At 40.0% G+C, this 27626-nt stretch overlaps 1 protein-coding gene across 2 annotated transcripts in view; it reads right to left on the bottom strand.

Annotated features, from left to right (window-relative positions):
* Nucleotides 1-27626, bottom strand: part of LRRK2 (leucine rich repeat kinase 2) — a 93488-nt gene that overhangs the window by 21705 nt on the left and 44157 nt on the right. For both annotated transcript variants that reach the window (XM_083574850.1, XM_083574851.1), the window contains 28 exons: nucleotides 26760-26959; nucleotides 26390-26640; nucleotides 25794-25942; nucleotides 24756-24849; nucleotides 23443-23629; nucleotides 22136-22317; nucleotides 20911-21140; nucleotides 19541-19668; nucleotides 18668-18886; nucleotides 16818-17019; nucleotides 15256-15344; nucleotides 14951-15138; nucleotides 14567-14721; nucleotides 13639-13785; nucleotides 13337-13528; nucleotides 11827-11973; nucleotides 11328-11428; nucleotides 10584-10774; nucleotides 10175-10335; nucleotides 8852-9022; nucleotides 7829-7929; nucleotides 7432-7626; nucleotides 6037-6230; nucleotides 5555-5624; nucleotides 4547-4731; nucleotides 2240-2392; nucleotides 1427-1635; nucleotides 367-441 (listed from right to left, as the gene is read on the bottom strand). In XM_083574850.1, the coding sequence (XP_083430976.1) occupies nucleotides 367-441; nucleotides 1427-1635; nucleotides 2240-2392; nucleotides 4547-4731; nucleotides 5555-5624; nucleotides 6037-6230; nucleotides 7432-7626; nucleotides 7829-7929; nucleotides 8852-9022; nucleotides 10175-10335; nucleotides 10584-10774; nucleotides 11328-11428; nucleotides 11827-11973; nucleotides 13337-13528; nucleotides 13639-13785; nucleotides 14567-14721; nucleotides 14951-15138; nucleotides 15256-15344; nucleotides 16818-17019; nucleotides 18668-18886; nucleotides 19541-19668; nucleotides 20911-21140; nucleotides 22136-22317; nucleotides 23443-23629; nucleotides 24756-24849; nucleotides 25794-25942; nucleotides 26390-26640; nucleotides 26760-26959 (4566 nt within the window). The remainder of the gene's footprint in view (nucleotides 1-366; nucleotides 442-1426; nucleotides 1636-2239; nucleotides 2393-4546; nucleotides 4732-5554; nucleotides 5625-6036; nucleotides 6231-7431; nucleotides 7627-7828; nucleotides 7930-8851; nucleotides 9023-10174; nucleotides 10336-10583; nucleotides 10775-11327; nucleotides 11429-11826; nucleotides 11974-13336; nucleotides 13529-13638; nucleotides 13786-14566; nucleotides 14722-14950; nucleotides 15139-15255; nucleotides 15345-16817; nucleotides 17020-18667; nucleotides 18887-19540; nucleotides 19669-20910; nucleotides 21141-22135; nucleotides 22318-23442; nucleotides 23630-24755; nucleotides 24850-25793; nucleotides 25943-26389; nucleotides 26641-26759; nucleotides 26960-27626) is intronic.

Here is a 27626-nt window from a genome sequence, read left to right on the forward strand (position 1 = left end):
GTGGACCTAACAATAGCCATCAGTCAGAATGCTTTAGTCAGCAAGTTAAGCAGTAAACTGCAATCCTACATACTTACCTGGAAAAAAGTCTGCAAAGGACTGCACTCCTAGTTAATCAGCATTCTATGTGGCATATTAAAACTTTGGGTAGACAGAAATGGTCCCTGGGAAGACTATGTGGGGCTTTCTATTGTGTATTATCACATTTTGTTGTGTATGATTGACGCCGTGTAACATAAACTTGCCAAGAGTCAGCAGGAGCAGAAGAGTGAATAAACAGCGGTGAAAATATTATCATGGCATGATCTCACAAAAGCTGTACAGATTCCCTTTAAAATGTTTAATACAGAAGGCACTAATCCTTACCTGTGGTGTATTCGCTGTCTTTGTTTTCACCTTTATGGCAGTAGCCCAACACCAGAACTACGTTCTTCAGGCTCCCTTTTACCAAACAAAAAAAGTAAGATATAATCCAGTATTCAAAGTTAAACTTTAATTAGTAACGAAACAGTTTCAGTATTAAAAGTACATCGGCTTGGATCCAGCCCCACCCTCTGTGTGCAAATGGAAAGTATCTCAATGCGTGCATTGGCAGCAGCGGCAGGGATTGTCCTATCCCTTTGACTGTAGTCTCTAATGCCACCCCCAAACCTTTGACAGGGGCTTTTGGAGGAAAGCAGGAAAGTTTATTTGTGTAAGTAGAAGCAAACTGAGGCTTCTTTAGATTCAGGCCCTGTACTTTGACAAAGTATTATAATTTAAGGCTGCACTTGAGGAAGGCTGCCAAGAAAATAAACAATCAGGAAAGTGCAGAGGGCAAAAATAAATTACAGCACATATTGTAGAATTATGACAAATAGTACCATTGCTCTAAATTCCATACTCAAGTTTTTACAATCAAGAGGAGGAGACTTCGGAGCTCGACTTTTAGCTCATGCAGCAATCCATAGTAAGCCTTATCAACTGCAGTTCATGTTCAGACTTTTCGTTTTGAGTCGAAACACTTACCTGGGAGTAAGTTCCACTGAAAATAATACTTACTTTCGAATAGACATGTATAGGATGACACTGCAAGAATCATGTGGGTAGAGCAATGAAAAAGGTCTTTATTAATATCTAACTTGGGAACTGGCGACTGCAGATGCGTTTCCCACAAGCAAAGTGGTCTTGCTCAACTAACACACATTAATTTTAATAATGGAGGTTAGTGAAAAAGATATATGAGGGTAGATTTGCTGCAGTACTTTCGAAATGGTTCGATATGGTCATGGATCAGATGTTAAAAACTGCACACATATGCGTGTAAAGTAAAAATGAAAACGGTAAACATGTGTGCTTGGTTCCTTGAAGGAAGAAAAGGATAAGCCATACATAAATACATTTCATTCCTGGGACCATGATGAATTCCTGTGAAGCCTTCACTTACCTAATTGGGCTGTCATCATGAATCTAACAGAATCACAGAAATCCCTTATTATTCTTATGGGCCGACGAGTTGAGAGGTCAAGCAGTAAGATATGTCCTCCCCCTGTGCCAACCCAAAGGGCTGTATTCTTCTGCAGGCAGATGCTCTTCACTCTTCCCAAAATAGCAACTTCTTGTTTTGATTCTTTATTCAGGTTTGGCACCTCCTCTCTAAAACAGTACGATACCATTGTATGTTAAAGTTGCAATGGGTCATGCCTTTCCTTTCCTTTCCCGTATATTTTCACATAAGCATCTCATTAAGCAGCCATTTGTTTAACTGAAAGAAGGACAGAAATGCTTTAAGCTACACCGACTTCCTATTCTCTTTGCACTATCATTTAGAATACTAAAAGCAGACGCCTAGCAATCTCTGGTCACTTCCTGCCTGTGAGAACAACTGCCCAGTTTGAGTAGTCGCCAACATATGTGCTTCTTGCAATAAAGTGTGCCTTCATAATAAACCTACAAGAAAAGTTTGTGCATTGTAATACATAGCAAAATCTCTACCACACTTTTGAGCTACAAATCCACTTTAAATGGGCAAATATATTACAGTAAGAAAAATGATGGGGAAAAGCACAGGAATGTATCAGATAACTACCACACTGTATAACCTCTGTGCAATCAGGACAAACAGGTCATCTGGAAGCCTTTTTATCTATTTTTTACTATTAAAGCTTTACTTGTGGAACACATTTTTAAAATCAGCTTAACCACCCATGATATCCCTGACTTCTCTGTGACAGCTGTACACAAAATATCAAACACTCACTTTAGAAAATGCATGCAGTCGATTAGTTCACAAAGCTTCTCTGTCTTTTTATCCCAAACTTCCACAAAATAGCTATTTTTCTTCGCCAAGTAGATGGATTTGTCTACTGCTATTGAAATGATATTGGCATCACTGTGAGCCCTGTGGCATAATCTGAGGGGCAGAAAAGAAAAAAATCAGATTGATATACGATAGTACAGAACATATAACATATGTTTGCAAAGATGGGAAGTTTACAATAGACACCTCTGAAAAGCTTGGTGGACTCCCCCCATCCCTGCAATAACCTAGATCCTACCTGCAGAAGTTCCACATCCAGAGCTGTTCACCTCCCCTGAAAATCTGCTCCTAGGCGTTGAGGTAGCCTTCAAAAAAATGTGTGCCACAGTGGGAGAGGATACTTCCCTTCCCCAGCACCAGCTCACACAGGTAAGTACTTTCTGCTCCTACACAGAAATCTCTGGGTACTGGCCAATATTCAGAGCTATCCTCAGTGGCTACGTGTTTGAATTTAATGCGTGTCCAAACTAAGAGCCTTCAGCTGTGGGATGCCCTCCTCCCACAAGTCTGACTGGCATCAATATTGTCATCACTCTAGTGCCAAATCAATCCCCCCCCCCAATAGTTGTTGGTTTAGCTCATGGTTGTTTAGCCTCCTCTGCTTTTTGAGCTGACTTTGCTCTGAATTTCATTGTTCTGTTGTGGTGTATTTCATGTTCTATACCAGTGGTTCTCAAGCTTTTACTGGCCATGCCACACCTAAAGGTAAAGGTCCAGTCGTGACCGACTCTGGGGTTGTGGTGCTCATCTCGCTTTATTGGCCGAGGGAGTCGGCGTACAGCTTCCGGGTCATGTGGCCAGCATGACTAAGCCGCTTCTGGCGAACCAGAGTAGCGCATGGAAACGCCGTTTACCTTCCCGCTGGAGCGGTACCTATTTATCTACTTGCACTTTGATGTGCTTTTGAACTGCTAGGTTGGCAGGAGCAGGGACCGTGCAAGGGAGCTCACTCCATTGCGGGGATTCGAACCGCCGACCTTCTGATCAGCAAGTCCTAGGCTCTGTGGTTTAACCCACAGAGCCACCCGTGTTCTGTTGTGGTGTATTTCATGTTCTATACCAGTGGTTCTCAACCTTTTATTGGCCATGCCACACCTAAGCATCTCTAAAACTCTGATGTCCCCCTGTGACATATTATTATTATTATTCAAAAAGTGAACTCCTATTCACGTGGAGGAAGCATAGAAGGACATTACAGTGGTACCTCTAGATACGAACGGGATCTGTTCCGGAGCCCCGTTCGCATCTAGAGGTAAATGTAACTAGCGACGGCACGTCTGCGTGCGCCGCTTTTCACCGCTTCTGCGCATGCCGTCATTTTGAGCGTCTGTGCATGTGCAAGCGGTGAAACCCGGAAGTAATGCACTCCGTTACTTCCGGGTTGCCGAGGAGCGCAACTCGAACACGCTCAACTTGAAGCATATTTAACCTGAGGTATGACTGTAAATGTTAATAACGCATTCTTAAATTCCCCCCCTTAAAAATCAAATTGCCCTGCTGTGGGTGGTGTGCCCCACATTGGGAACCATGGTTCTTCACCCAGGCTAGTATCTGTAAGTTGAAGGGTATGCAACTCCTATAATCCTTGAACATTGAAAATGCTGGCTGGGGCCAATGAGAGTTAAGAGTTCAACAACATCTGGAGGGCATCACATGACCACCTCTGATGTAGATACGTGCAGATAATGTGCAAACGTTTATACATGCTCAATGAGGGCTTGATTTATTGCCAATTGATGTCACTTAAGACTACCTCCATGACATCCATGGATTTGTTCAGATCAGCTTCTGGGCGTCCAAAGTTAACAAGGAAAAATCAGTGGGAGTTCACACAAAAATGTATTCCAGGATGAAATACACATGGATCAGCATAATAGAAATAAATGGAAAATTCATATGACCAAGGTGTGCAGCGTTTATGCAAGCGTGAAAGTACTTGGGACTCCCTGACCCTCAGCCATATGAATGCAAGACACTCAGCATTTGTTTGGAAACTGTAAACTGTTTGGTTCACCTTATCACACAATTTATATTTTACAAGTGATAAGGCCAAATAAGGTTTCTCATGGTTGGGCGAGGAGAATCTTATTCTCCTCATCCCACCAAAAAGATGCAGATAGGGTAACTGTAAAGAAAAGTACCAGGCAAAAAGAAAAGCAAGATACTTAAAAAATAAATGATGTATTTTAAAGAACACAACCAAAAGAGACAAAGTCATGTAGTGAAAATTAAAACAAATGAACTTACATTTGGCTTGTTTTTGTCTCAATGATTTTTTGGACGCAGAAGTCATTAGAAAATGATATAATCTTTGTTCCACAGCCTCCCCAGATTGTATTTTTTTCACATGAATAAACAGATTCTCTTAAGCACATAAGTGGGGTGCTGCGGTTTCCAAGTTGTAAAATCTTCAAAGGTGCAGCATCTTTGCACTGAAAATATAGCAAAAAATATCGGTGAGAAAAATCTCCAGGCATGAATAAAACACCAGTCCCTGCTGATACACATAACTTTAAATGTTGTTGTTGTTGCATGGTCATTCAACACTAACAACAACAACAACAATAAAATACCCTGCCTTTTTCCCTGGCGATACTCAAAGCAGCTTACAAATAAAATTAAGAACTGCTAAAAATATAGGGGGAATAATCATTTAAAACAATTAAACACTGATAAAATTAAAACTATATACATATATAAAATCTGTCTGAAACCTAAAAATAATTACATTAAAAAAATACCATTTATATGATATGCAGAATCTAAAAGATCTAAGCATAAACAACTTAAATATAAACAAGATGCATTCATAAGCATTATGGAAAATGAGAAAATACGAGGACACAATTGTTGAACAGGGAAATGTGACTAGTGAAGGAATGAAACTCATTGTGTATGATCCACAATTCTTCTGTAATGCTATAAAGGAATTTAACATTGTTTATAAAATGGATTTTGATTAAAATTAATCATAATTCCTGAGCTGTTTGTACAGTTTACTATATAAGCAAAGAGTGGAGCAGGTTAGCCATGATTTGATCATTGTGCACCAGCCCACTGCTCATCTGTGGTAACCCAGAATTTGTTTCAGGCTATGGCTTACCATAATGTGTGATATTTCAATAACATCTGCTGTCAAAGAGTTTTAGAAAGACCTCTAACCTTTCAACGCAAATGAAAAGGGGGAAGTGAATCAAAAACTATGTATGTGTTTCATTGCTACAGAATTACTGGAAGATAGTGCTGCAGATATACCTTTACTGCTGTGTCTTTAAAAACCGCTAGCTGTCCATCAGCTGTACCAGCACAAAAATAGTTCTGTTTGCTGAAATGAAACAGGGAATTTTGCGAGTATATCATTGAAATAAACTGATTATATATATCTTACTAAACCACTGCATGATTCTTATAGAAATAACCGTTCACTGCATACTAAATGAACCATTACACAAGCATAATTTTTAGTGAGATGCACCAATATACGTGTGCAATATTATGACTGGAAGTACAAATCAAATGCACTCAACTTCCTTTTTTAAAAGTCTACCCTTCAAGTAATATTGCAATTAGACACCTGCACAAAGGTGATAATAATTCTCACAACACCCGTTTAAGCTATTTGAATATGTAGGTATGAGATGCACAGGTATGTAAAATTATTTCTGGGTGGACTTTTTTGTACTTTTCTAACTATAAATCTATTATGAAATTTCATCTACACTTAGATACAACCGTACTTTTGCTTTGCATAAGAGTAGCAGTAAAGACATGTGACAGAATCCGACATCTTCTGAAGTTGGTGCCTGGGCTTCTCCTCTTCTGCGTGAAAGACCCACAAACAACCAGAATGAGTTCCTGCTACAATCCAGTTCTCCTTCTCTGCAGAAAGAGTTACCAAGGCCATACACAATACTCTGTTATCTGCAATTTCCTGGTGGGAAACAATATATATAGTAAACATCTGGACACAATTACATAAATGCATATTAATCTTATTATTATCTTTTTATTTTACCAATTCCCTTGAATTCTAGAAATAGATCCATCCGACTGACCACTTTATCTTTACAAAATTAGTAGCTACCATGGGGCTATGGAACATGTAAATGCTTCTTTTTCTCTAAGGACAACTGGTCGGTGCACTTTCCCTTTCTCTGAACATTACACTTTTGTAAGCAGCAGTACATTAAGGAGCAAAGATTAAGCAACCAGTTCCCTGCTGCCCTTCCTCTACTCATAGTAGTAATGAACCTAGGTTCTTGAATGTCCAAGGAGTAGCAGCTCAAAGGAGGAAATGAATCCACTCACTAGGCCCTGAATAAGCCTACAAAGCACCAGATTCTACACGCAGCCTTCAGAGAAAGTACCTTTATCTATGAAGGCTGACAGACTGCCCTCTCCTCTGAGGACCAAGAAAGCCCTGCACAGCTTCCATTGGCCAAGTCCCAGCAGCTCGAAAAGCCTATCACCTGAATGCTAGGCTCTCCTGCATGATTGCTGACTGTGGTCCTGAAACACGTGTTCTTTTGTTTTGAACCAGAACCCTTGTTCCAGTTCAGGGCTCTGACTTCTTTCCAGCGAAAAGACATATTGAGCCTGCCTCCTATCATCTCCTTTGGGCTGTCCTCTTTTTCTCTCTCAACAATTTAAAAAAACAACCAAACCTCTCAAGGTTGCTGCATCATCATCATCATCATCATCATTATTATTATTATTATTATTATTATTATTATTATTATTATTTTAAAGTCAGGGTTCCATATATTTTTATTTAATGTTTTATATGCCCGTAAGATTATAGCACTTATTGACACATAAAGAGGTTTAAAAGATAGGACTCACTGTTGCTAGGCTAACATTGAAAACTGTAACAGCTATGGTAACAATTATTGTTCCTTTAACCACTGAGTATGTAATTGAATGCTATTATGAGACTGATAGATCTGAGATGTAAAAGAAATCTCCATTACAAAATGCAAAACAAAACAAACCTTTCTATACTGGCATGCAAGTATATATACATGCTGAATTAACTGCCCTTTGAGATTCTACTAATTAAGGCATGAAGTTTATTATATACTGCATCTACCAGGACGGAAGCATTTGTATTAAGCACCAGCTTTTACACTTACCTGACACCTGTGTCCATCTGAATTTAAATCAATAAATGAGATCTGTGCTGCTTCTAAGTTTCCGCTACCTATCCAGACTCCTGTCTTCTTACAACTTGGATTTGTAGCAACCATGCAATCTGCTCCAAAAGGAGAGGGTACTGAGATGTATCTCATCAAGCAGACCAGTTCTGCAGAGTTCAAAATATCATAAACCTGCAGAAATACCACATTAGTAGCAACAGGGAGTAATGGCTCCTTCTTATACATTATGTTCCTTACACCACAGTAATAAAATGCACTGCCAATACTGCATATACTGTATTGTTTAGAAAGGTATTTAATGACACATTCATTTATACAGCAGATCAGATGGTCTTTTCCACTAATAAACACATAACCCACAGCAGATGCCTACCTGAGCAGATGTAGGTCTTTCCTGAGGATTTTCTTTCAAACACTTCTTAATTAAATCTTCAACTTCTGGCCAGGGGGTGCAGCTATATTCTTTGACAGGATCTAGAATTTAAGTTTTTGAGTTTCAGATGAAGAAAAAGAACTACACAGACCAGTGTTAAGTATACAGTCCTCTGTGCACCAGAAGCAGTTTAGTCACATGACCTGGAAAGCTTTCTGTGGACAAACACCAGCTCTCTCGGCCTGAAAGTGAGATGAGTGCCGCAACCCCATAGTCACCTTTGACTGGACTTAACTGTCCAAGGGTCCTTTACCTTTTTATAGTAAAATCAACTGCTTTTAAATTTTTGCTTACTGCAAGAATTCCTTAAGTCAAAATGGGTTTGAAAAGAATGTACATCCCTCCCATAAGTACCTTATTTTTCTGTGTATAAGACAAGGTTTTTTGCTAAGTCTTGGTTCTTTCACAGAAGAGCCCAAAATTTACTCTCAGCATCAAGACACAGAGAATTAAACAAATTACAAATCTTAAAATATTGGTCCTGACTCATGAACTCCAAGCAGTGGATGGTACACTGTTATTTAATACTGTTATGTAACCTTGTTCTCTTACACAAATATTTCATTAATCTTGCTTTAATGTTAGAATGAACCACCCCCACCCATGCAGAATTGTGTGCACACATAATACACATAATGTCCTACATACCATCTTATATGAGAAGGACATTAAATAATGAAAAATAAACCACCAGTGAACAACCTGAGTATATCAACATAACTAAGGAGGCACAATGTATTCTGTAAACCAACACAGCAAGGGTTGAGCCAGATAGTATTAGCTGCCCTGAATTTCTGTTGGTTTTAATGGAACACTGTGCACAGTATGTTTGCTGTGCCTTCAGTTTCCAGGCCACTTGATATCTTTATTCCAAACCTTTCCTCTTCCGCCTTTTTGGCTTTCAGTACTGTCTACTGCTCATGCAACAACCACTGTATTGAACACTAGCAGAAGTAAACATACCTGGCAATTTTCCATGGATAGCTACGTCATCAAATTCATTAGGAAATTTCATGCCTTCTAATATTCTCCCACCAGCTGTTAAAATGTCATACAGGAGCAAGCCAAATGAATAAACATCAGCTTGCTGGTTGTAAATAACATTTCCTCTTGCAACTTCTGGTGCTCTGAAGCCTAAAAAATAATACCCAAGTCATTAATTGTTGTGCTTCTTGCCATTCTGCTGCTGAATTTGTTGTTTTAATTTAGGAATCTCAAGTTATGTTAAACGACATAAGAAACTTCACACGAACACCAACTATTTAGGGCCTAAAAAGAGCCGAGAGCTTCCAGAAAGCAATCATGAATGTTAATAAGAAAAAACATCTCTTACACTCTGTCTCTGTCTCTCTTTCCACAGAAGCATAATATTCAAAGGAGAATAAGAAAGTCACTGAAAGATTTTATACACAAGCTCTCATACATCTACTCAAAGTCCAAGCTGGCTATGCGTCAACAAGCAACAACCCCAAAGGTAAATTGAAACTTTTGGCCATGAGAGACTGTCCCATACTAATGCAATATGGAGATCTGACTTATACTGAGTCAGACCATTAGTCTATCTAGCTCAGTAGTTTACACTGAATGGCTCTCAAGTCAGGGGATTCTCCAGCCAAATCTGGATATGCTCAGGATTAAACATGGGACCGTCTGCATGCAAAGCAGATTTTGTTTTTCAAATTCAATAAAGATTCTGTGCCTGTTTTAAGATGCAACTCCACCACTACTTACCTGAGAGTAATATAATAATAATTTATTATTTGTACCCCGCCCATCCGGCTGGGTCTCCCCAGCCACTCTGGGCAGCTTCCAACAAAGATTAAAAATACATTAAGTAAGCACCATTTAACCCAATGGAACTTATTTATGAGTAGACATGACTAGGATTGCACTGCAAGCCAGCTTATTAAAATAACACATGTTGAAGCATCTTATTCTGTATCTCTAAACAGTCCTGCTCAGTGGTTTTACAGAGACATAGGAAAAGAAGCAATCGTGTATGATCAAGGAAAGGCCTATGAAGATGAAAAATTGCCATCACTACCTGCAGGACCCTGACAGGGTTCTAGGAAGGAGGAGTTAACCCTGTGTTCCCAAATGGAAGAGAGTAATCATTTACTTTAAAACCATTTCCCCACAGGATGGGGAGAGTCAGGCTGGTCACTGGCTTTGGAAAATTTAGTTCTTCTAAATTGCATTTCTCAAATGTGTCATGATGTTAACCTTGTTACACTACAAGAGACTCATGTAATAGCTTGATTTGATGAAATATGAAGTCCTTCATACCTGGTGTGCCCTCAGATGTTTTTATCCCCATTCTACAGCAATACTGGGCGATACCATAATCGGCAATCTTTGCAATGACCGCTGAATTGGGATACAGTGTAAAGAGAAGCACATTGTGGGGCTTTAGATCACGGTAGATGATCATTGCTGAATGCAGATACCTGTGAGAAAAATATATGTATTGGAAATATTGAAAATGAGAAATAGTGCCAGTCCATCAAGGCAGCTTCAAAACATCTAGTCATATGCGAACAGAGTGCACAACACTTCAGATTTATCAAATTTAGGAAATCCATTAGTATAAGTGAAAATTACTTAGCAGAAATAGAATATTCAGAAACATGTATTGCAATGGGAAAAAATCCATTTTGATTTTTTTGTGCTGAAACAAACTTAAAGATAGTTTTACCTTAAGCCATCGGCCACATGTAGAGCTATCCTGTGCTGGAGTGTTCTGGTTAGACTGGCATTGTCTTGTTGCAGCAATCGATCTAGAGACCCTTTTGGTGCCAATTCCATGACAAGCATTCGGGGACGCACTGCTGCAGCCAGCAAGAGCACTAAACTAGGGTGATGAAGATGGCAAAGCACTGCAAGTTCCTGGAAACAGGAAAATGAAACAACAGAAGCACAAGCACTGGTTTTTCAGTGGCAATTCTGTGCTCAGGTGGGTGTGAGGTCAAATAGATTATTGGAGCCAACTCTATCTTGTATGCACAAAGTGTCAGAAAACAATTTGGGAAGGGCTTCTAAATCTCCACTTTGCCAATCTTATACAACAAGTTATTGTGTTAACTTGTAATAACTTCCCTATAAGCCAGAAACACAACTTCTTAAAAGTTAAGGTAATTCAAATATTAATAGCCCCCATTTCTTTTACAGAGGAAATCCAAGGTGGCCAAGCACAAGCAATTAAAATATAAACATAAAAAACACAAAAACACAAAAATAACCCTGGGATACAAAAACCTGCGGATAACCAGTTTCCCCAACTAGCAGTACTACTGTCTTATCTGGATTTAAATTGTTCACCCAGTCCCTCAAGGCATTCAAAAAGTGGTTCACAATATTTAGAAAGTGAGTTTTTCTTCTTTTAAGCTGCTGAAACCTTTAGAATGGGTGCTTCTCTCAAGCAAGCTCTTCAAAGACTTACTTGTCTTAGAAGTCTAAGAGATGTGTGCTTATTAAAAATCTTTACAGCTGCCTCATTTCCACTGTAAGAAGCACGGTATACAGATCCAAATCCACCATCACCTTTCCCGAAAGAAAACAAAACACAATGTAAAAAATATATAGACTGTAATCCATCCCAAATTTGCCAGGGCCCGTTCTTTAAAATATACAGTACAAAGAATTCCTTTTTGTATGTTCTACAATATAGGTGCTCCCTATACTTCTCAAGAACTGGTCAATGAACAAGTTAAATTAGGCCTCATATAATTTATCAATCAATTTGCACAGTTAATCTATTTTAGTCAACTCAGAATAAAATGGATAAATGTTAAAATGTTATGTACTAGGGTAATCAGGGTGTTCAGTGCCAATAGCCCCTCTCTCATATAAGTATGCCCCTCTTGATTCAAGGAATGTATACCAATTTGGAAAATTATACAAGCTGGCAGTCTCACAGTTATAGCAACAATAATAGTTACCTAGAAGAAATTCTGGTGTTTGGCAAAATACTAGTTCCTCATTTTTCAACATTATATTTCTAGGTAAATCGGCCAGTATCAGGTCTGGAGCAATTCGGGCAATTGCAATGGTACATTTTGGCTGATCTGGATTCACCAAGAGGTCACCTATATGGATAAAGAGAAACAGAAATACAAAAGATTGAATGGATAGATTGTCACGGTCTGGGTCGTTGGCAGCAGCAGTCCAGACCCGACACGCCGGGACAGGCTATAAATGGTAACAATGGTAGCAGTTCAATGGAGGACAGAAACTGGAGGAGAAGGAACTGGAGTAAGGCTAGGAATGCTGAAGCAGGATCAGGAACTGGATCAATCAGGAAATAAAGCAGGATCAGGAGCAAAAGTAGGAACTAACAACAGCTGGGAATAAACAACGTTGCTGTGGCAAAGAGCCAGGGGAAAATGCATCTCCTGATCTGGCCACACCTGCCAGGCTGCAACCAACTCCCCCGAAACAAACACAGCAAAGGCCTGGTTCTGCAACTCCTCACTGCGCTCGGGACCTGGCCCCTGCAAATACTCACGGTATCCATTATTTCATGCATATATGTATTAGGATACATATAAAATTCTATGTACCTTTGAATAATAAATGCCATGTATTTAAAGAGGTTAAATGGCATCATTTGTTGTGAAGCATAAAATGAAAACACTGATCTGTTGTTAAAGGTCCTCTGGACAGAGGGTTTCTGTAACTTGAAAGATCAAATCAAACAGCTTATTACCACTGTGAAACTTCTGTTATTTTGGAAGGTGCAAAATCTTGGCTTATAGCTGTAGATATATGTATCTGTGTACATATTTTGTACATATTTGTACAAAATATTGTACATATTTTGTGTACATCATTGTACTGGGAGCTGGAGAGAAGCACACAGAAACCACAGAAGTGATAAATATAATAATATCCAGAGCTGCAGTCCGTATTATATTTGTACTGGCAGTTAACAGAAGCTGTTTGGAGTTTACCATCCAGGATGAAGTTGATCCTAGGAGTTCCTGAGTGCAGCTGATCTCAGCGGTGTTTGCATTCAGTGCTGAATTTAAATTCAGTACAAAAACCAAGTTGTGCCACTGACGGATTGGCTGCATTTGGGAGGCTCCTGAGTGGAACCAATCGCAGTGGGCCTTGTATTTGGCACCAAATGCAAGCTTTGCTTGCAGAGAAACAATTGGGAGTGCACTGTTATGCTCACAATAGTTCTTTTGCAGTCATGGCTGCATAAGCTCCACGCCTGATATCAAATGATGTCAGGTGTGGGGCATCTTGGTGGGACTTGGGGAAAACAGTCTCATGACCAAATTGGGATCGTTGGTGGTCCTAAATCACGCCTCCCAGGCTGAAGGTCCCCTACCTGTGAATTAGGCTACCTGTGATAAAAATACAAGTATATTGATGAGAACAGATATACATTTATTTGCATACTGAAAAGGTATTTTAGGATAGCTTTGTTAAAGCACTAGATACCTTCTTCTGCTTTTTTCAGAAGGTCATCAAGTAATATTTGCTGGTGTTCCTCACCATCCTCAAAGCTATACAAAGCCCATTTTTTCAAGAGTGTTTCTCCTTCACCACAAACATCCACTTCTAGCAAACCCGGAAACCATTCTTCCATAAGAGAATCAATGTGATCAACAACTTGCCCCAAGAGGATGCAACCTGAATGAGAGTCAAGAAAATGTTATTTGGACCGTGGTGTGCTACAGCTACAAAGTGCAAACCCATCAGCATTCTCCTCTCAAAAATATTCACTCTGATGTAAGTTTAACCTTTTCTGCAAGAAGGCACAGTAATTTTGAGGAAACTGTTTGGGTTGTTTTCAAAAACTGCCGATTCCACCAGGCAATAGGCTTCAGGTGACCAGTTCAGATATATGCCTTGCCTCCAGTACATCCTGTTAGGACGAAGAGCTCGTTCTGCAGAGAAAGAAAAAAATAGCTTTGCAAAGACTATTTTCCTGCTGTAAGTCTACACAGGTTATCTGACAAAGCACACCACCTCTTAGCTATATATTGCCATGATTTTATATCACTGCGTGAAAGTGCAAAGCATAAACACGTAAGTAACTGCATATTTGCATGTTAGTATGGCCTCAGAGCATATATAACATGTCATGAATCAGTTGAGAAAGATAAACTGAAATAATGAAATATTGATTCAGCAAAGGCTGGGGTTCAACTATAACACAATAAAAATTAGTAAGCAAAAGAAGTAGCTCCAATATTTATTTCAACCTTTCCTCCCCTGTGCCCACCCCAATTTGTAATTTTGTAAATAACATACTACTGTATCAGGAATCTGATTTATACCAGTTCAGAATACTGATTTATACTGGATCCAACTACCATTTAATTCCTTATTGTTTATTCCTGACTTGGCATCAATTTTCCAGCAGCAGAGGCATTTCTGTTAAATAGAGATCCTAGGGATTGAATCTGGGGCCTTCTGTATAGGCTATGGTCACTTCCCCTTACTAATGCCATGTAAAAATATTAGAAATCAAACAGAAAATATAAAAACCCCAACAGATTTTTTTTAAAGGAAACAAAAAGAAGTCAGCAATTTCAATATTAAGAGTTCTGAGTTACTTTCAACATTGCATTGGGATACTGTTCCCTCTCCCACCCAAAACTCCCTATGTTTAATCATGTTTTAGCCAAGGAGAACAATAATGGAGCCATGTGAAAATTAATGTACCTCTTCCTGAAAGAATAAACGGTGACACTTCAAGCAACCTGTTGATTAGCCTGGACCAGAATCCCATGGGAAAATAGGGCATTTCATACAGCCTAATGATAATCTCAGAGTTTTCACAGTGTGGTAACTCTATCACAGGCCTATTATCAGACAAGCTGGAAGAAAAAGTAAAGTTGTTCTTAATATTTCTGATTTTATTATTTTTTTCGATAGACTGACAGCAGGAGTTAGAAGTAGCCAGAATGTGCAATGAGTCTCTTTCTCAGGTGTTCTTCATAGTGCTGATTAGTGGGGTAGTCTAAAAAGACCAAAGATAAAACAAGTTATGAAGTTCTAACACTACATTTCCTTAACACAGCACCTGCTTTCAAGCCTTTTGTTTACCTGCTTGGAACAAGGAGCTGATCTTCTCCTAGTGGCAGTGCTATCTGAAACTTCTCCAGAAGCCTGAAGTATTTACACATGTAAACCTTAGGAAATTTGCTTTTCTTTAGCAGGAAGTTCTCTACATCGGTACGCTTTATGATTCCCTTTGGGTACTTAGGAAAGCCTTCAACCTTCACTGTCAAGATCTAGGGAAAAGAAACAAAACTCAGAGTTCTTGAAAAAGAAGTGGGGCTTGAAGCAGGAAGGCAAGAGGTCGATGTGAACTCAGTTGGTCACAAAAAAGAAAACATCTGAAAACTCACCTGTGCCATGATTTTACATAGCCATTTAGGGTCCACAAAATACAAGTCGCTTAGCTGAAGTGCTGGATCTTGAAAATGGAGCAGAACACCTGGGTGAAGAGCAGCACAAATTAATATTTTAATCAACACATATTGCACTTGTAGATATTAGCGCTGTTTGGTTCTTATGGTAGGTTGGACCCCAAATGGCCAAGAGCAAGATTCCACTGAATCTTAAAGGAAGAAGACAATTGTGATGGAACTGTGTTTGGATTAGGAATGGGAAAATCTGTCAGTTTTGTTTTCTATTTTTTCCAATCTTATGTTCACTTCTTCACGTTTCCACATCAGCTTGTGATTTTAAGATTCACCAGCATTTTAGTGCAAACTTCTCCCAATATACCCATTTTTGCAAAGCAATTTTCACTAATGCAACAATACGAATCTCAGCAGTTGTCTTATTTACCGTATTTTAGAGGAGAATGAAGATATTCTACTTCAGATCAATATCAAAACTTTTATACATGGGGTGTGCTACTCTTAGCAGAAATAAACAAACAGAAAGGTACATACAGTGGTACCTCTGGTTAGGAACTTAATTTGTTCCGGAGGTCCGTTCTTAACCTGAAACCGTTCTTAATCTGAGGCGCGCTTTTGCTAATGAGGCCTTCTGCTGCCACCGTGCCCGACTTCCGCTCGCATCCTGGGTCAAAGTTCACTACCAGGAGCATCTACTTCCAGGTTAGGTAAAGGTAAAGGTACCCCTGCCCGTGCAGGCCAGTCTTGACAGACTCTAGGGTTGTGCGCCCATTTCACTCTAGAGGCCGTGAGCCAGCGCTGTCCGCAGACACTTCCGGGTCACGTGGCCAGCGTGACAAGCTGCATCTGGCGAGCCAGCGCAGCACACGGAAACGCCGTTCACCTTCCCGCTAGTAAGCGGTCCCTATTTATCTACTTGCACCCGGGGGTGCTTTCGAACTGCTAGGTTGGCAGGCGCTGGGACCGAACGACAGGAGCGCACCCCGCCGCGGGGATTCAAACCGCTGACCATGCGATCGGCAAGTCCTAGGCGCTGAGGTTTTACCCACAGCGCCACCCGCGTCCCTTACTTCCAGGTTAGTGGAGCTCATTACCCAAAGCGTTCGTAAGGAGGACGGTACGTAACCTGAGGTTCCACTGTAGTACATTTTCAGACATGGATAGATTGTTTAAAATCTTGGGGCAGTACTGCAGGTAAGCAAGGGGCTTCCAATCATTTAAAAATTCCCTTGAAAATAGTCTCATGCACCAAAACTATGCTAGAGCGAAGGAAGAAATATACATTGTTGCAGCAAACACATTTCCTAAACACATTTCTACTTGCTAAAATGCAAGGAGAGGCATTTGCGGAGGAGCAGTGATGGGTGGCATCTTTACCTTTTTTCTTGCCTATCTATTCTCCCTACAAATACCTTCCTCAGGGTCGTCTCTCTCCTAGTTAAGGGTATGAGTCTATAGGAATCCAGCTGTAAGAAAAAATGGAGGGAGGGAGGGTGGAAAGGACGCAAAAGCTAAGAACAACATATTTTGATGATGCATGTTACCTGATTCATTCAGAAAGTGAACAGCATGTGGGAGCTCATTTTCATCCAACTGCAATTGGCTTTCTTGCACCAATTCTAACAACCGCTTGTGGTCAATCACAGGAAATTCAGCTGGGACATTTTTGCATTCCTCTAAAATTCTCTTCTGAAGTTCCAAGTAGCTGTCTGGGATTAGCTGCCCAACAACGGGCTGGTCTCCGATCTGTAGAACAAACATGCTTTGTCTAGACCTTTTTATGAATTCTTTAGTGATGGGTCAAGCCTCCCTACTCAGATTTGGAAAACTAAATGATTTATCCCAAAACTTGGGGGACAGTTTGGTCAAGTCTGAACCCATTTCTAGGCCAAACTGGACCCCATCACAACCATGATGTCATGGGAAATGGAACTCCAAATCCTGGCCGGCCGGCCTCCACTCTGCCCATTCAGTAGCCTGGGCAGCTGCTGTGGTGGAAGAAGATGGGAAGTTCTTCACTCCCTGCTCTTGTACTCTGTCAGAGCAGGGGGTGGTTTTCCCAATGCACCCTACCTCAGCAGTGCTGGCTCAGTCAAAACAGAGTGCTAAGACAGTGGAGGAAGGAGACCTCCCTCTATTATTCCACTGCCAAAACTCATTGTCCTTCTGCTAGCAGGTGAAGACAGTTTTATTCCAACAGGCCATTTGGAACCGACAGTTTTTAAGGAGAGAGCTTTTAAAAGTGCCATGCTATTCTTGTTACCAGTATTTTAATATATTTGTTTTTATATTGTTTTAATTCTATTAGAATTTGATTACTTTTAAACTATTGTCTTTTTTATCTTTTTGTATTTTTTCATGATAATTTGTGCAAGCCACCTTGAATCCCACTCTGGGAAAAAGGCAAGCAAAAACAACCACAACAAATCTTAAGAGGAAACAAGAGAGTGTGTTTTAAGACATAGAAATGTATAAATCCATCTGACTTATTTCTACTGCTCTCGACTGACAATTCACATGACACTGTGCATAATACTTGACTTCTAGTTCCAAATCTCTTCTCCCTTCTCCTGATGATTAGATTTATACCCCACACCTTCCTACAAAGGAGCCCAACGGTGGCTTTACTGGGATACTTTGCATTGTTTACAATTTCTCTGAAGCCTTTACAGTCACTGTCTATGCAATGAGAGTAACTTATGAACTACCGTATTTTTCGTCCTATAGGACGCACCGCCCCATAGGACGCACCTAGTTTTTTTTGGGGGGGGGGGGGACAAAGAAAAAAAATTATCCCCCCCCCAGGCGCGGGGCTGGCGCGGGGGAAGCCCGAGCTTCCCCCGACCCCAGCCCCGAGAACAGCCTGCTATCCGCAAGCCTAGGGAGCCCGGCGGGAAGTCGTGCCGGGCTCCCTGGGGTGCGTCCTATAGGGCGAAAAATACAGTACTTTTTGTTGTAAGCTTATGATATAAGGATTGGTAAAATGTTTTTTGCACATTAGAAGAGAAGAGTTTGGATCTGATATCCGCTTTATCGCTACCCTAAGGAATCTCAAAGCGGCTAACAATCTCCTTTCCCTTCCTCCCCCACAACAAACACTCTGTGCGGTGAATTAGGCTGAGAGACTTCAGAGAATTGTGACTAGCCCAAGGTCACCCAGCAGCTGCATGTGGAGGAGCGAGGAAGCAAACCCGATTCACCAGTTTACGAGTCCACCGCTCTTAACCACTACACCACACTGGCTCATTAAGGAGACATCATACTGCAGATTGTGTAGTAGTTTCGATTAATGGCACCATAAGCTTTGATTCAACTGTGCAAGCCTTAAAGAACAAAGTGCTACAGTAAACTTTCCTGCATGTGAACGTGTATCTATATGAATGGCATGGCTTACTTTGAAATTCAGACTCTCCTTTATTATAGTTTTTCTAAGTTTCATCATAGCATCAGACTCTTCAGTAGCATTCACAAAATGGTAATCTCGGATTGCTGGAAATCCCCTCTGATTCATCAGTTCCTTGGTAATTTTGTTGACACAAGCTCTACGCTGTTTGTCATTAGAGATGTCTAAATGAGTACCAATGAGAATCACAGGTGAAGATGAAGCTCGGGCCTGCAAAGAACATATAATCACACTGCTTGATTAAGATTCTCATCCAGTACATAATATACAGCTTTTAGGATGCTTTTGCTGAGTCAGTCATTGCCCCTACACTTTGGAGTATATTTCCCATAAAGTGCATCACATATAGTTTGGATATTCAACAGTCAATGCACCACTTCAAGGTTTGTTCTAGGTTTATGGTTTATGATTTCTCTGAACCGAGACAAACTATGAGCCCAGGATTGGACATAATGCTAAACCAAACCAAGACATAGCCTCAGGTAGATTAGGAGAAGAGCATTGCACAGCCATGAACTTTGGTCTGGAATCTTGATTGTTTGAGCTAAATCATGGTTTGGCTTAGCATTACGTGCAAACTGGGACACTATGTAACGTTATATGCAGACTTGAAAAGCGAATATAGAAAATTTGTCCATCTATGATCTTACATAACATTTTACGAGCTTGGTACAAAACATGTTATTGTTACTATATTAAATTTATAATTTAATAAACTCTAAAGAAAATATGGAGAAAAAACAACAGTTAACAATATCTAAGACAGGCCAATAACGCTGTCAGGAAAAGCCTGAGCAAACAAATGTGTTCTCAACAAACTTCGGAACCACCTTACTGGGGGTACCTCCAGTATGATAAAGTTACCTTGATATTAAACAGCCACGGCTTCATAGCATCCACTTCAGCCTCTCCTTTGCTAAGGTCATAAACAGTAAGGTACAGAGCTCTCTGGGTCATAAAGTGGGGGTGAGCACTGTAGAATTCCTCCTGGCCTAAATAACAACATCATTTTTTTGTGTTATGCGCTTGCTTTTTCTCTCTCCTCTAGGTCACAGAAAACCACAATAACATTCCTATACTGTAATCTGCACAACCTCCAGTTCTTACAGAAAAACCCCAGAGTTCAAATCTTTTTAGGCTAAGAAAAAAAAATAACATTGCACAGCTTGAGAGGCACCTTGTTCTGAAAAGCTCCCCACAAACACATCAGGAGAATCCAAATTAGGTAATCACACTCCCAAGAATCCTGAAATTTGGAAGCAGTATTCATACTCTTATGCCTAGATTTGACAGGATCCAGAGAAGAGTTCCAGTTTCTTTCTTCTCTGCAACAACTTCCACTGCTGTTAATATTGGAAGGATATTTTACGTTTTGCAACAAAATTAACTAAAGGGAAAGGTCCAGAGTGTGGCAACCCCAGAACGGGCTTTTTTGCAGTCGCTTCCTGTTTGTGGAATGCTCTCTCCAGGGAGGCTTGCCTGATGCCTTCATTAGGTGTTAGGTGAAAACATTCCTTTTCTCTCAGATTTTTAAACAATCTAAGGCCTTTTAAAGTACGTGTGTGCGTCCAGGGGTGGGGGAGGTATTTTTTGTTTTTTATTGCGCTATGTTTTTTGGGTTTTTTATACTGTAAACCGCCCTGTGATCCTTGAATGAAGGGTGGTATATAAATTGATTAAATAAATAAATAAGCAGGATGCAGGTTGTGCACAGAATTCTCTTGCGTCTGCATGCTCAAGTCTTTGAAACCTATCAATTATCTCTATTTCTATGACTGCTAAACCAGACCGAACACCTTACCTATCGAGGCTGACAAAACACTTGCATTACAAACGTTCAATGACCACTTGCATTTTCACATTGCTAAAATGTTATGAGCCACCCAATATTTACTATGTAACCTAAGATTGTTTTGATGAATCAATGCAAGCTGAATTTGGACAAGGCTGTAAGTTCATAACATACATTTATGCTGAGACTTACACCAGCTACTGGCCAGGTCTGTTCAGTCTCCTAGGCTGCCTTGTGCATAGGTCTGAACCAAGCAGACTAAGACCATGCAGTTATTAATCTACATAAAATATAGGAAACAACAACTATGCCATTTGGGTCTACACAACTGGACCTTAAAAAAACATGTAAGGGGGCACAACTGATAAGGAAGTAGCTGTGATTCCATTTCCCCACTGTGCATAAGCCAAGCTTGATGTTAAATGTAAATACGACAAGATACCTCCGAAATCCCAGACACTTAATTCAAGCTCTTTCTTTGTTTTACTCTTCACTGTAACCCTCCAGTCAATCACATCAATGCCAACTGTCGCATTCGGAATTTCCATGTCTTGTCGCTTGCATTTCATTAATTGTTGTAACAGTGTAGTTTTACCGCTGCCTGTATTTCCAACTATCATGAGCTTCATCCGGTTATAAGGGACAGCTTTCTTTAAACGCTGTTGAAGAAACCTTGAGTAAGGGAGGGAACCTTTGTAAGAGAATTGTAATTTAAAAAAACTCCTTCATATATAAAGACATATGAACCATACAGATCAAGTTAGATATTGAAAAACATTAATATTAGCATTATGTATAGTTTATTGCTATGAGAAGGAGGCAGAGAAGTCACAGGCTTGTATACTCCTGCACTCCCCATCAGAACAGCAGGAGGTTGTGACCAAAAGTTTTCATTTCAGACCAACTACAGCGTAGTGTTTTGTTTGAACGTGGACAACCTGCGGCTAATCTTACCTATAGTTAGTTGAAAAAAGCCAACTTCAAACTAATGGATTCAAGTTACAAGAAAAGAGATTCTGACTAAACATCAGGAATGACTTTCTGACAGTAAAAGCTGTTTTATAGTGGAACTGTCTCCCTCAGGAAGTTGTGGACTCTCCTTCCTTGGAGGTTTTCAAGCAGAGGTTGGATGGCTATCTGTCATGTATGATCTAGTTGAGATTCCTGCATTGCCCCAGAGGGTTGGAGTAGATGACACTCAGGGTCCCAACTCTACAATTCTGTGATTCTACGGCTTGTTTCAATTAACCATTATTTAAGACTAATTACATTACATTTCAGCTCAGTTCAGTTATTTGTTTAAAGCCAGTGACTACCATGGGGGCGAGGAGAGCATCAGAAAGCCCATGATCCCACAAAGTTTTACTTATGTAAAAATTTGTCCTTATTTTTTTCAAGGTCCAATTGCATACAGAATTGTTTTGCAGCTTGGCAGTTTTACCTGTTAAGACAGATCCTGTTGATACCAGCAAATTCTAAAACATTAACAAAATAGCAGCCAAATTTATTCTTACAGATTTGCCACTTCAGCCTCCTGTTTTGAACAATTTGTCTATTTTTTAAACATATAAATTAAATTGAATTGATAGGTATACTGTTGGTATTGTTTTGTTTTGCTTTTAAACAGTCAATACACACCCACCAATAAGAATGTTGAGATAACTAACCTTATAATGTCCCTGGCTTTCCATCCCACATACTTGAAGTCAAAGTTAAGATTTAACCCTTCCAAAGGAAGGTCCCATATTCTGGATAACTTTCCCATTTCATCAGGAAAGCTTCTTAATTCTGGATTGTAACTTACATCGAAAGATGTTAAGTTTTCAAGGTACCCAATTTGAGGAGGAATCTAGAGAGAGAGAGGAAGCATATAAACAAAAATTCTTCTTGTGGGGAGGGATAGAGTAATTTATCTGTGCAAGATCAAGCATGTCAACAGCTAAAATGAACAAATAATAATTAATATAGCAAATCCCTTGTTTCATTTACTATTCTACAATATCTGCAACATAGACAACATATTTTATCTACAGTGGATAGCTTGCAATTTGGAACAAATGATTAATTTAGAATAATCATTTTTCTCCAGTAGCAATGCATCCTTCTATAGAAATGCTATATTACTCCTTCGCAAAACTGATTTTAGGCATGCTAATACCCTTGGAGAGCTATTTTAAAATGGTGTTCTGTTTCTGCTCAGACATCACCCTACAGAACCTGGACCTAGTGACTCATTCTTAGTGATCTCTCTGAAAATATTTATGGACCAAAGAAATATGAATCTACACACACACACACACACACACACACACACACACACAACCCAGGGTTCTGAAAAGGAGCAAATGATTAATCAAAGTTCCACTCCTCACCATTTGAGGATCTTTGAGCAGATGTCCCTCTCCTTCCCTCCTCTTAAGAGTCTCACCAAACTGACTGTGTTCACTTGCTAAGCTTAAGCAGAGCTTTCTATAACTCTTTTCTCATAACTAGGCCAGTAAACTGACCCCTTCCAGGACAACTACTTCACTGGGTCTTATTATTGCGCCACTGTCCATCCATCACACACAGCTGTTGGCATAATGAAAGCCTGATCTTCTTCAAACTGTTTTTGGGGAGTCTTTTGCCTGTTGCCTCAGCCTTCCTTGCATACTTATAGTATCAAGTTTGTGGCTCTTCTGTTGTCTTCTTGTGGTTCCTCCACAGCACAATTTTTCCCATTGGCTTCTGTGGCAGAAGTGCTACCCTACGCAGTTGTTTAGTAATAAGGCCACCTTGCTACTCAGGCATTCAAAGAAATTGGTGTTGAAAGAGTAATTTTGAAAATAAAGCAACAACAACAAGAAATCATAGGAAAAACCTTGTCCCTATCAAACAGTTTTTTGTTTTTTTGTTTGTAGAACTGTGCTGTGGTGAAGCAAGAATATCATTCTTAAGAGCAACCACCCTATTAATAGTGAAGCTCACAGCTTACCTCTTTTAAGTTGTTGTGGGAGAGGTGAAGCTTTTCGAGCCGAGACCACAAGAAAGCTTTTGTATTCAGATCCAATATGCTTATTTGATTATGATTAAACAGCAACTCCCTTAAATTAGAACTTTTCCAATGAACTGGCCCAGGCAGAGTTGTAATTTTATTGTTGCTTAAATCCACTGATCTCAGACTAAAAAGAAAATGAGGAATATGCAAACTTGTTATGAGAGGATTATTTCAAAGAACTATACATTGAAATTTTTTTTATCCTGGAACAGGCATATTTATTTTACCCACCGTGTTGAAGATTAAGCCAATGGATGCCTGTTTATCTCTGTTTCTATACTAATAAGGCCTAAGTGGTATCCGTTAGAACACTCATTGTGGTCTTGATCAGATAGATGGACTAGGACTGCTTTGATCCTCGGACATTCTTAAACTAAGAAAGTCATAGGAGAGTCTATGAAAGATTTAATATAGCCGAACTATAACAGAGTTGCTGGACATTCAGCTTCAAGAAAGAGACAGAAAATGCAGTTTTGAAGCAACATACATGTTAAGTCTTTCGAATACAGACAGCTGGATTTCCAAAGTCTATGCATAGGCAGAACCTGGATGATCGTGGGACAGAGTTTGACTTGGCAGACCACCTTACATTCTCCCCAAAGGGCTTTGCCCCTAAGGAAGCAATGCTAATTAATAGCTATATGAAACCTCTGAAAGACTTTATTTCGGGATTTGGAGCACAGTGTAACCAATATGCTGATGACCCCCCAGCTTTGTCTCTCCATTCCATCTGAATCAGGACTGAGACTGTGCAGGTGCTGTCTGGAGGCAGTGATGGGGACAATAAAGTGAGCCTGAATCCTGAAAAGATGGGAGATGCTGTGGGTGCATGGTTCTGAGATCTAGAATTTAGGGAAACTGCCTGTTCTGGATGGAATTGCACTTTTGCTGAAGGAACAGGAGTGTAGCTTGGGGACACTCCTCAGTTCCACCCTGTTACTTGAGTGCCAGGTGGATTCAGTCTTGAGAAGCGCCTTTGCCCAGCATGGCTGCTTCACCAGCTACAGCCACTGCTTGAGCAGGATGGTGTGGTTTCAGCAGCCCATGCTGTAGCAACTTCACAATTGGAGCACTGCAATGTGCTCTATGTGGGGCTAACTTCAAAGACTGTTTGGTTTCTGCAGCTGGTGCAGAAAGCCACTGAGAGGCTGTTTTAGTGGGGCAGCAACACATGTTGCTGATCCTTAAATCTCTGCACTGGCTACACGAGCACGCAATTATTCAGAAAGGGAAATACTGTAGAAACTTACTGTGGGAGAAGAAGAATTGCTTCTGGAATACTAGAAAAATTATTCTGAGATAATTTCAATGTAGTTATGTTAGGCGGCAAATCAGGTGTGGCCTCTAAAAACAGAAAAAAGAAAAGCAATTACATTACCAGTTAGTAAAATTGCTAAATAATACACACAATATAGGAAGGCAGTTATCATATAATCTAACTATAACCAATGGTTTGACTTCAGCCCCGAAGGCACACTCTTCCATTGTCTCCTGAGACAGACAGATGCCAACCATTGAAATAAGAGACTTCTACTGTTTTGCTTTCCTAACACTTCGTATTTCAACAGCCTCTGCCTCAGGCTATTTGTCTGATCTCCATTTCCCTGATCCGTCCACGGGTTCTCCCTCATCAGGACTGGACATGAAATTTGGAAGATGTCTGGATCCTAATGAACAAATTAGCAGCAGCTATGGATGTTTTGCGCTATAAAATTAATCAGCCTGGAAAAGACATGTAAAGATGGCATGGGACTAAAAATCACATCTAAGGCATGAATTTGACAAGTGGCTTTGTGCAGGTCATCTCTCAGCCTCAATTTCCCATCTTGTAATATGGCAACATTAGGGCCACTTCCAACAAGACATTTCTCTTTTGGGTGCAGATGTATGAGCACAAACCCCCCATCTATTGTTCACACATTTGCGAAAATCATGGCTTTCTCCTTTTAAGAGCAATACTTGAAAGTAATGCCTTTTACAGTTGCATAGCAATTACTAAAGCTTTCTATTTTTCAGGTTGGTTTTATATTTAATTTATAGTATTTCCCTCTCTGCCTAAAGGCATCCAAGGTGACGTACACCTTTAAAAAAAACATACAATACAAAAACCAAGGACTTATATACACTAAAAGTGACTCATGACAGTACTAGTCTTATAAATACACTGCAGTAGACAGCAAACAATAGCACAAATATTAACTACATAATTTTCCTTCTCCTCCTACACACCCTACTTCACTTGCTCCCATGCCTCACAGCCATAATATTGCGCCACTTCATACACTCACCAAGTGAATTCATCCCAGCATTGAGTGTCTCCAGCTTCAAACAGTCTTTTAGAAAATTCTCAGCCAAGAAGGATACAGCATTCTTACTAATGTTTAACACTTTCAGTTCCTTCAAACATAACGGTGAGCACACACTTGAAAGCTTGTTACTAGGAAAAAAGAAAACTAAATAGTTATAAGTAGCATATACAAAAAAGATGCATATGGAAATACGCTAGAGGTCTGCAGCCCACACTTTGGGCTGCAGTGCATTGGCCACATTTGCATGTCATGCTAAATCAGTTTAACATCATGTGGAGGAATGAGCTAAGGAAACCTCAGGCTCCCATGCTCCCACTCCTCCTTCTGTATGGATGGTGGTGGTGGAGGGGTTAATAAGGTTTCATAAAATGATGAACTGGGACATACACAGCTACAGAACTTTCGTGTAGGGCAGGGGTGACCCTGTAAATGTTGGTCTCCAATGGTCAGAGATGCTGGGAGTTGTAATCCAACATCATACGGAGGGACCTACAGGTCCTTTCCTAATCTTTCAATTCACTGCTGCCAACAACCCTTGAGAACCATATATCAAAATCACCAAGACCTGTTCTTACCCTTCTAATATAAGGTGCTCCAGGTTTTGTGCAACATTGGAGAGAAATTCGGGAATGCATGACAATTGGTTGTATGATAAATTCAGTAGCTTTAGAGATGGACAGACAATCTTTGAATCCAAAATTAAGGAAGGACCAATCTCATTGCGGGAGATATCAAGATGTGCTATATGAGGCATTTTCCACAGGTATGGAGGAAACGATTTAAAACGGTTACTGTGCAGATCCAGATAAGTTAAACACTTCAAGCTCTGGAAGAAAGAAGGATGAATTGGATCTTTTTAGTGGGCACTTTAAACTACTTTATGATACAGTAAATACATTGATAGTATGACATAAAATATATATTCCAGCACTGTGTTAGACTCACCTCACACAATTGTTCAGAAATGCATGGAAGGGCATTTTGATGAAGCTCTAATTTCTCAAGATGTTCCAAATGAGTAGTTAAGCAGGAGCATTGACTGATGCTATCTATATTCTCCAGCTCATTTGATGAAAGATCAAGTGACTTAATAAATTCCCTGTCAGGGATTGACGAAGAGGAACTGTCCAATCGACTTGGGGTGTCTATTTTATAAATGAATGAATGAATGAATGCAGAAACATTAGCTTTATAAGGAAATGCTTGCTACAGTATAAACGACATTTCTTTTTGACCAGCAGTTATGAACACTTAAGAACTTCCTGATTGGTTTGCCACACGGTTGAGAAACTGCCTCAAAATGCTAACTATTGGGATCAACCATTTTGGATGGAAGTAAAGAGAAAAACAAATAGATTCACATGGAAATGTATTTGCAGAGATACATTTCTTTGCCATAGTGTCACCAAAATGTCAATATAGTGAGCATAGGCAAAATACATATTTTGAGCGGGATTCACCTAACATGGCTCATCAAGCAGAAGCCTGAGCAAGGATTCCTTCATGCAACGGGGCTTTCCCCTCTCTCATCCCCTTGTGCCCTGCACCCCCTGGCTCTGGGGAGGGGAACCCCCAGTACAGTATTCAGGGGGAGATGGCCAATTGCTCCAACTGGCAAGCTGCAATGACTGCACAGCTGGAATATTTGTAATAGTATGACGCTGAATTCTACTTGGGGGGAAATTAGGTACCTTTATGATGAAAAGGGTAAGAAACCTAAGGCAGAAATAGCAGAGAATTTCAACAGATGTGAAACAGAGGAAAATTTCCTTAAAATTCAGTATCAATGGCATTTAATACCATACAGAGTAA

This window comes from Podarcis filfolensis (genome assembly GCF_964270895.1).
Source record: "Podarcis filfolensis genome assembly, chromosome: 10".
Lineage (NCBI taxonomy): Eukaryota > Metazoa > Chordata > Lepidosauria > Squamata > Lacertidae > Podarcis > Podarcis filfolensis.